This window comes from Diplotaxodon limnothrissa, linkage group LG4, assembly GCF_057381915.1.
Source record: "Diplotaxodon limnothrissa isolate DT_005_m linkage group LG4, D_limnothrissa_male_GT1.1, whole genome shotgun sequence".
NCBI classification, from domain to species: domain Eukaryota; kingdom Metazoa; phylum Chordata; class Actinopteri; order Cichliformes; family Cichlidae; genus Diplotaxodon; species Diplotaxodon limnothrissa.
The window spans coordinates 8519103-8528825 of record NC_140599.1 but is presented as its reverse complement, the minus strand read 5'-3'; the positions used below and the strand labels follow the sequence as shown (position 1 = coordinate 8528825).

Here is a 9723-nt window from a genome sequence, read left to right as displayed (position 1 = left end):
GCAGCTCTAACAAGGTGGAGAGGGTGTGTGTTTAAAATATAAATACAGATATGTATTTACTATAAACACAGAATTCTCAGGCCTGTGCCAGATCGGCTCTTTCTCCCATAAGCACCTCACCCAAATGCACACACAGGGCAAAAGCGTTTGGCTCAGAGACAAGCGATGCCATTTCGAACAAACAGAGAGCGAACATTAGCAGTTTGGGGCTCTAAAGTGGGACAGACTCACTGCAAGAATTCTGGCAACTCTGCCTCTTGCCGTTTACTCAGCAGCAGCCGCCGCTGGCTTCCCCTGACTTTTTTTGCCTTATATGGTCACAAGAGGTGGTTGAGTGAGTGTGAGAGAGAGTGGGAGAGAGAGCGAAAGAGAGAGAGGGTGGAGGTGTGGTCTATTGTTTTTCGCGGAAGACGTGTAGGGTTACATGTTGGTCTTTAACCTCTGGTGGCTGTCGTCATCTCTTCAGTCACCTCTTTTCCTCAGTCTGAAAGTATAGGAACTGCATAGGAAGTCATGTGGCCCGGTTGCTGATTATCTGAGGCAGAAGGGGACAAAAGCGGCTGAAATGGTAGAACATTCACAGACATCTCAAAAACTATGCAGGAATGTCTTTCATCCAGCTTACAACAATTGTGTTTGTACATCTGGGCGTTTAGCTTTACGCACACCTGCTTACATAATGCCAGTGGAATTCCTCCCCCTCCTCCTCCCCCTCCTTTTTAAATAATACAAAAAAAAAAATCACTTGATCTCTGATCTGGCTGCTACTGAGTAACTATCAGTGAGCACATCCTTGGGCTTCATTTGCAATGACCTAATCCAAACCAGGACCCGCTGAAAGTGCAGATGACAAATGATGTGACTTTAATGAGCAGTTCTGAAGGCCGTCACTATGATTCTGTCAGCTGTGGGCTCTCTGTAATGACACGCCAGGATGGGAAAGCAAGCGGCCAGGGCTGGGCATGTTTTCTGCTGAGAAAATTACGAGAGATAGAGACGATGATGAGAGAAGGGTCTTTCTAGGCAGGGCAGGTCATCTCCTGTCTGCTTTACCACGAAGCACTCAATTCTTTGAATGGTTCATTAGTGATACAGACTTGCCTCACTCTTGCACTCCAGTCTTTATTGGGCAGGCCCCTCACATTAAAAGTGTTTATATGAGTACAGAAAGTAACATTTTACTTTCTATCCCTCGTCACTGTGAGGTGCAGTGCTACGTAAATAAAGAAATAAATAAAAGCAAGCCCAATCTTACTACTCTGCTGTTAATCATTAACCACATCCAGTGATAAAACAGCTATTTATTACTTTCTTTGCTGTCACCATAGCAACTTACAAGCAAGCAAAGGCTGAACTCACACTCATTCGGACTGGAGAGAGGTAGATAGTTTATGAACAGCACGAATGTGACAGGCTCGAGGGTCAGAGTCCATCTGCCAGGTCGCAGCACATGTCGAGAACATCTCAACCGCGACAGAGGAGGGAAAGGTGGCTGGGCACGGTACGGTACTCTGGCCCAGGTGCAAGAATGAAAACATGCAAAGGTGAAAATTAGAGACACAGACGAGGAGGCAGACACTGTTGATTTGAGGGGGTGACAGAAGGGGGGTAATTTAAGTAGAGGGTGGTGTGTAGGTAGGCATTTCGGTAAAGACTGGATTGTAACAACATGAGTAACACCTGCATGTTCAGACAGAAGGCACAGGGAGATTTGGGGGGATGACGCTGGCATAATACAACTGAAAATCCTCCAGCTCACAACAACAGTCCTTTATATAGTAATTTAAGACCCTGTAACATTAGAGAATTCCCAACAATCCAACATCCTCCTAACTTCCTGAGGGCACAGGTTAGTGGGATCCGTATCCACAGATCAGGAACATGGATGTCTGGGGATACAGAAAGGAAGGGAGAGAAAGAGAGGACAGAAAATAAAAGAATAATGGCTTTTAATGATGTCATATAAATGCAAAGGGAATGAAAGCGAGGAGAGGTGCTCAGTACGTGATACCAGGTCCCCCAGCAGAATCTCCTGATCCAGCCCAAAACATGTGTTTATCCAAAAAAAAACAACAACTAACTTTTAAGACTAATCCTGAAATCAGAGAGGGGGTCCATCTCTTGATCCCAACCTTTAAGCTAAGCCATCCCTCCCATTCTATTCTAGAACTATGGCACTAACAAAGCTACATCCTATAGGTACATGATGAAGTGTAAAGACTGCGAGTCGAGTATAGATATGTGGTCTCTCGTGTTAATACTCATTAGCACCTCTTGCTGCGTTGTTTTGGATCAACTGTAGGTTTTTTGGGAAGCCTTTGGAGCAACCTGGCAATGAGGAAATATAATGTTCCAGTTGGGAATATATTCCAGCACCGTGTAATTATTTTAAAACAAGAAACATAAATTGAAAACAGGCACTGGGTCAAAAACAACACAAATGTTAAAAATCAGCTCCCACACAGCGAGGCTCCACTTCTGTCTACAACATGGAAACTGATGTTTCCAGCACTCCGGCCCTTCGTCACTTTAGCATCACCATCTTTAGAGAAGAAGGTACATTTGACTGGTTCCTTATTTCCACAGCAGACGGACATGTCCACGTTTCTGATTTGGCACAGATTTTTATAGCGATACCCCTCCTGAAGAAACCTTCCTATTTATCTGGGGTTGAGAGTGTTGCTAGGTTAACAGTAGCCTGCGACTCCCCGTGGCTCAGGTTGTGTCACCTCCTGGAGATGAAACCCGGATGTTTCATGTTTTTGATTCATGTCATAATTATTAATTTCTGGTCCCTTAAGTGCCAAGTCTTTGGAGACTTGTGGGGGAGAAGATTCTGACACAGACACTGATGATGACTCGGACTTCAGAGTTTAAAGGATGTGTCTTTTTGAAAACTGACCCCAAGGTTCCCAGATAGGCGAAGTAAGGAGATCCAGAGCTACTTTAACTTCATCCATTAGGTAAGGAAAGCTTAATCCCCTTTAAGTAAAAACAACACAAATATCCATCTGGAGCTTATAACTGCATCCCCCGGGTGCTGTAAAACCAGCTGAGGGAGGGAAACTATGGTATTGCATCAGTGTCATTAGGGACAGCACAGCTCCAAGCCTTTGTCTCCATCTCAACCCCACACACAACCACAAACAATCCGTATACACAACATCTTTTTACTCCTTTATTACTTCACTTGGTCATGTTTCTGGTACACAGAGTTCATTTTAGTAATAAACTAAAAATCTTCATCGCAATTCCCGCTCGACTTCAGTTTTACAGTCAGGAACAGGAGAGAAACACGTGCGCCTTCCTTTCTCACAGTATTAGGCATAACGGTGTAAAATGACTGTGTGCGACTCTGTGATGTTAGAGAAACGTTGCCCTCGTGTGGACACGAGCAGGATCTACATGTAACACTGTCACCAACCTCATTCAGTATTGTCAGGTTGCAAGTTAAATTCCCTGCACCGCGAAAACTATAAATGTTCATCCAACATTGTACACAATGAGTGCAGTAGAGCACATTTATTTTCCATCCAAACTTAAGAGTTTTTACAGAAAACTGTTACACACCAGCTTAGCGAGAGTAGTCACATTATGAAAGAACGTGGAACTGCTGCAAAATGGAGCACACACCCATCGCTTGACTAGTAACAAAAAACACAAGCGGGAGACAGAGAGAGAGCCCGAAGAGACAATGCACAGCTAAAGCAACATGTCAAGGGATAGGTGTGAGCATTTGAGAGTCTGCCAGCTGTAATTGTGGTTAGGTTTTGTTTACTTAATAGTGATTGCTAAACAGGCTCAAAATGGCAGCCCAGGGCTCGCCGGCCGTGCCAGAATCAGAGAGAACAGCATGAGAATGACGATGGTGGGGGTATGGCTGGGTGAGGACAGGTGGATTTCATTGTCCAATGACTTTGCTGACAAATGAGTCCAGCTCATCATCATCTTTGATCCCCACAAAGTGATCGACGACGTCACCTCCCCGCATGGCGATGACTGTGGGAACAGCAGAGACCTGAGGGCAGACAAGGCGGCGCATTGTAAGACAGAACTAGTGACACTTTGACTTAATAAAACATCATATAAATATGATGATAGAATTCTACATCCAAGCACAGCAGAAATTAACCAAACAGGAGGACAGGAGTGCCATAAAGATATACTTAAACTAGGTCTCACCCCATATTCAATGGCCAAATCTGTGTGGTCATCTATGTCAACTTTTGCCATGGCAACGCGACCTTTCTGTTTTGCAACAGCTTTCTCCAACCTTGGTCCGAGGATCTTACAGGGACCACACCACCTAAAAAACACAAAACAAAAGGAGACAAACAGTATTAACTTATTTTAAACAAAACAATAGAGCTCTCTCCCACAGCACACATTAAACTAGTCAGAGAATTAAAAGCACAGATGTCGTTAACACCAATTAACATCTTTCAGTGCAAGGGCGTAGTTAGACTTTGAATACTAGGAGAAGCACAGGGCAAGAAATGCACATAAAAGCTTGTAAAAGGAGCCGGTTTAAGGACTTGGTATATTGCATGCTGGCTCACTGTAATGGCATGCTGGGAAACCTGATGAAAATGGGCCAATGCTTACACACAGTTACACTTTCCCAGCATTAATAAATAAAAACTCTGAAATTCTGAGGTAGAAAACAAAACTGTGCCATCCTCACATCTACCATCTGATGACCTAGAAACTAAATGAGGTCTGCAGTTTGTTTTAACAGACCTTTCTACTGAAGGATTGTTGATTTGATAGACAGCACTAGACTGTATTAATCCTTCTTGTTACAGCAGCACAAGGGTCAGAAAGGAAAAAGTGAATCAGACATATATTAGAAAGTAATAAAAATAAAACAGAAATCAATAAAGTATAAGATTAATTTATACCATGTAGAAGTTCTATGTACTACATAAACCAAAAAACATGTCACAGACATTTTTCTGATTGGCAGGTATTTCTCCTGTGTGGGTACGGTACAGTGTGACTGCAGCCAGGATGAAGGATCTGTCATTTCAGTGACTTTAACAGAAATCTGATGCTATACGATGCATCCTTACTGCAGCAATTTCTGTAACTCTGTTGTTCTAGTTCTGGCTGCAGACTTCACTGTTTGTGCACTTCTAAGTGTTTTGTTCCATTTTAAGGCTAAAGATCAGAGTTCACGTACATACACTTACATCTGGACCAGTCACCGCACATTTACGTCGAGGTCCTCTTATGCTCACAACTACTAACTGCACAGTAGTTGGAGCCAATAAACAAAAACAAAGGACCGACGATACTACTTCCAAGAGTTATTAGGACCATGAAAACCCTGATGCAATCAAAAAGTACCAATAACACAGCAGAGCCCGAGCTAACAGCCTTTTAAAGATTATAAAATATGAGTAATAATGCATCGTGTACTTCCCTGACATCATTATAACTGGACAAGCCCCCCCCCCCCCCAAAGAAAAGCTTTGAGATGACTGTGTTGAAGAATAAAAAGGTGGCTATACCAAATACTGACTCCATTTTTGTTTCACATAGTGTATTTTCATATATATTTGCATGTTTCAATAAAGCACTGCATCCATTTTGCACTTTCCTAACAACATGCAAAGAAATGAAGGGAGACTCAAAACCTTTGCACAGCATCGTATTACAAGGGAAAGGAAAAGTAGGGCAGAAAAAAAGTCCCCAGTGTTATTTCAGTAACCGCTGTGAAAGAGAGCTAGTATTTAGTAAAAATGTCTTGTGTGAACAAGGCCTGTGGGCTGTATTAATGACAAACAACCTAACAGCTGTGAAGATGCACTCCTATCTGTGAGACATGCTCTGTCTACTGTGGACTTTTGAGCAGCTGTCGTGTAAGCTTACAGGACTTGAGAGTTTAAGTCACCACTGTACATGTATATATTTTTAACAGCACATGCTGTATGTAACACTTGCAGTGTTTTAAAGAGGCGGGGCAGCTGTGGAACAAGGTCTTTTCCAAGGAAAGCGTGTACAAACGCAGCCAAGCGTCAGCAGATATTTTGACTGAACTGAATATTATCTACATTTGCAAAGCAAATCTGTATCTGCATAACTGCAAAGAGCTTTAGCACCAAGGTGACCAGGGTGGGACTGTTTTTCATCCATTTATATTATCCCTAGTTTTATTTAATACGTCCATACAGTCACTCTCCTTGGGCTCCCTGAGGTACTCACTGTGCATGAAAGTCCACTAGCACGGGCAGTTCGCTGTTGATGACCCTCTCTGTAAAGTCCTCGCTGTCCTGCACATTGAAGGAGACTTCTCGGCGGGAGGTGTGAGGCAGGGCGCGAGGCAGACTTCGTGACGGGGAGAGGAAGGAGACCCGGGTTGTACTGGACTGAAGGGATGTGGAATAACAAGAGGAAGCAACGGAGGCAGTGGATGTGGGGAGGCAGCGGATATCGTTCACAGACAGTGTCCAGAGTCTTCGTAGCACGAGCCTGTGAGCCATCTTTGCACAACAGGCAAAGATACAGAAGATAAGTGTTACTTATTCTAATATTAGTATTGCATTTCAGATACTTCTGATTATAAGATTAAAAAATAATAAGAAGAAATGTATCCAAAACCGCTATAGGTCCCATATGTTTAAAAGTAAACATAATGAATCCACTCTTAAACCCTGCCTGAGCTTTACAAACTGGCACCAGTTACTTGTCAGGACTAAAGTTAGAGATATATGAATTACATGGTGACACCCACAATGTTTATTTCCAGCTCCATAATTTCATTCTTGACTTGTACAAAAGTAGTTTTGCATAATTTACTATTCTAAATAACATTTTTTTTTTTTAAAAATAGGCTTAAGATCCTTTTTTCCCCCCTTATGCTGCACTTGGTATAAACTGTCGAAATAGTGATACTCCCAGTTTATCCAGTACCTGAAACAAGGTATTTAAGCTCCTCTTCCTTTAAGCCAGTGGTTCTCATACTATGCTGTGGTGTTCCTGCTGGGGCACCTAATCAGTGCACATGGTGCAGGTGGGGCATGGATAAAGTGTAATAAAAAACAAATAAATCATATTTATGTGTGAATGTGAGTGTGAATGGTTGTGTCTATTTGTTAGGCCTGCGACAGACTGGCGACATGTCCAGGGTGTACCCTGCTAGCTGACAAAGACTCATTCACACTGATTGCAACATGTTGGCAGTCTGTCTGTATTTATATGTTAGACAACAGTTATCCCCTAAACTTCAACAATCTCTCTCAAAGTGACTGCACTCAGTCCAAATCAGACTGCAACTGTTTGCAGAAAGGTTACGTCCCATCAGGTGACCTGCGCAATCAACTTCTGATCAAAAGTGGTTGTGTGGTAACCATTTAATCACCACCAAGTTGTAGTACATGAAAAAATTCAATACAATCACCAGAAAGTCACCCGTGTAGATGTAAGGAGGTTGCTGTCCTATTTTTGTTCGTGTGACTGAGCCATTAGCTTGCTCTGCATTAGGAGGCATCTTTGTAAAGCTAAGTGCAACCAGCGTTTGATGGTTTATCAGTTGGGCTGATTTAATGCAAGTTTGCTCGGCTCATCTCATGACGTGAGCCTTCTTGTTCATAGTATTTTAATTTTTTAATTCATTTATCAATACTTGCTGTTCCTGTATCAGTGCAATAATGCAACACAAAATATCACAATACAATGTTGTATTAACCCCCCCACCACACACACACACACACACACACCTCTACATGAGAATGGTGATATGACCTGCTTTCTTTGACATCATATTGTCATCAATGCTGTTTGAACTGAGGTTTTGGCTCCCAGGGGGATTACCTGTATATGCACAGACCTTTTTATTTGTAACTTTGGCCATGTTAAATATAAGCATTCGCCAACAAATTCAGAAAAAGCACAATAGGTTTGCTTTTAACACATAAGTAAAAAAAATAAATTAGCTAAACCAGGTAATGGATATTTTCTTATGTCAGCAAATTGCTCATTTCAAAAACTGGAACTACTGGAAATGGTCCGTGTGGTTTAAGCAAAGGAGCTGTCTGGATAGATGGGATAGGAGGCAACAAATACTGGACTGATTTGTATTCGTACACACCTGACACATCTGTCAGGCAAGTTGGAGAAAAAAGTTCAAGGAATAAGATAAGATAAGATAAGATAACCTTTATTAGTCCCACACGTGGGAAATTTGTTTTGTCACAGCAGGAAGTGGACAGTGCAAAAGTTATGACGCAAAAATTAGAATACAATAAGAATAAATACAGTACACAGCTGTACAGAATAGAATAAAATAATATACTATATACAGTAGAATAAAATAGAATAATCATTTGGACTGCTTTTAAGGAAAATTATATTTTTTAAAAAAAATCAGTAGTTAGAACTTCTGTAATGCTACTTTCTGGAGGATTTTAGATTCAGTATTATTTAATTAAATATCAGGATCTCAGCTGCTGGCCCAAGAACAAGCGCTGAGGTCCACTTGGGTTTAGATCAGGGGTAGGGAACTCCAAGCCTCGAGAGCCGATGTCCTGTAGGTTTTAGATCTCACCTTGGGTCAACACAAATTAATCAAATGATTAGTTCATTACCAGGCCTCTGGAGAACTTCAAGACATGTTGAGGAGGTAATTTAGCCATTTAAATCAGCTGTGATGGATCAAGGACACATCTAAAACCTGCAGGACACCGGCCCTTGAAGCCTGGGGGTTCCCTACCCCTGGTTTAGATGATTATGACATCTTTTCTCCTTTTTTGCAGAAAAAACCTGCAACGTGCTGTGTGCGGGAGAAATAATCACTTCGAGTATCCTCTATAATACACTCACAGCTGACATTGTTTTGAATCACTTAGTGAAAAACTTCTAGTCTCACACGGTTTAAGCTCTCGAGCACGAGCTGTTTAATGAAGAATCAGCGCTAATTAACGTGATTAGGGCTCGTGAGCGTCATATAACGAGTGACGTGAACAAACGAGTTTATTGGCAGAACACACTCAGCCACGTTGCCTTGTTGAGAAACACTTTCTTAATCCCACGATGGCTAAAGAGCTTTAAGTATTCAGCATTTCCCCACTGAGAACGGCTCACTCCCCTCCAGCTCTCTGAGGGGTTTTCTCGGCCTGACATCTTGTGTTTGACGCTTTTCTACCGGCAGCTCGCGTGCTCCATTAATCTACGTTACGCATGAGTTTGCCCTCTTCGTCCTTCTCCTCCTACTTCTCCTCCTCTTCCTCCTAAACCTTCCCCCGCCGCTGCCTCCTCGCGTAAAGCAGCACGCGAACACCGAAACCGGACACTTTGAGAATAACACGTTCTCAAATGTCACACACATTAAAACACGCGCCCGCATTTTCACAGCTTACCTCGCTTCTTCTGTCGGCGCTATTCTTGATCTTGGCCTCGCGGACCAATGAAGTACTTCCGTTTTGGTGCCGCAGAAAAAAAGGGAACGTGCGGCTTTTCAGACGACACAGATCAGTGAGTGGCGCCACCGGCTGGCCAGGTTGGGAAGCACAGGGTCGGATTATCAGCGTAGCATACTTTTATCTACTATATATTAACCTGACAGCTAGTTTTAGTTGTAGTTTATAGTAGGTCTATGTTAAAATATAATTAGAAGCATCATTAATATTAATATTCATATTAATATGAATAATAATATGAAGAAAATTCATTAGTAAAGATTAGCAAGTGTAACTTGTAATTTCCAGTAACAAAGTTTGTATG

General features: G+C 42.2%; 1 protein-coding gene across 1 annotated transcript; it reads right to left on the bottom strand.

Annotated features, from left to right (window-relative positions):
* Positions 1 to 3828: 3828 nt before the first annotated feature.
* txn2 (thioredoxin 2) lies at positions 3829 to 9416 on the bottom strand. The gene is made up of 4 exons (XM_085352071.1): positions 9360 to 9416; positions 6208 to 6485; positions 4183 to 4306; positions 3829 to 4018 (listed from the first exon to the last, which is right to left on the bottom strand). Exons 2-4 carry the CDS (start codon positions 6483 to 6485, stop codon positions 3902 to 3904), a joined length of 519 nt encoding a protein of 172 aa, XP_085208197.1. The 5' UTR covers positions 9360 to 9416; the 3' UTR covers positions 3829 to 3901.
* Positions 9417 to 9723: the final 307 nt, after the last annotated feature.

Bases quoted from the DNA above. Each gene is read 5' to 3' on its own strand.
- txn2 (XM_085352071.1), bottom strand. From the start codon at position 6,485: ATGGCTCACAGGCTCGTGCTACGAAGACTCTGGACACTGTCTGTGAAC. The intron at 4,307-6,207 runs GTGAGTACCTCA...TGTGTTTTTTAG, and splicing joins CTAGTGGACTTTCATGCACA to GTGGTGTGGTCCCTGTAAGA. The intron at 4,019-4,182 runs GTGAGACCTAGT...GTCTGCCCTCAG, and splicing joins ATTTGGCCATTGAATATGGG to GTCTCTGCTGTTCCCACAGT.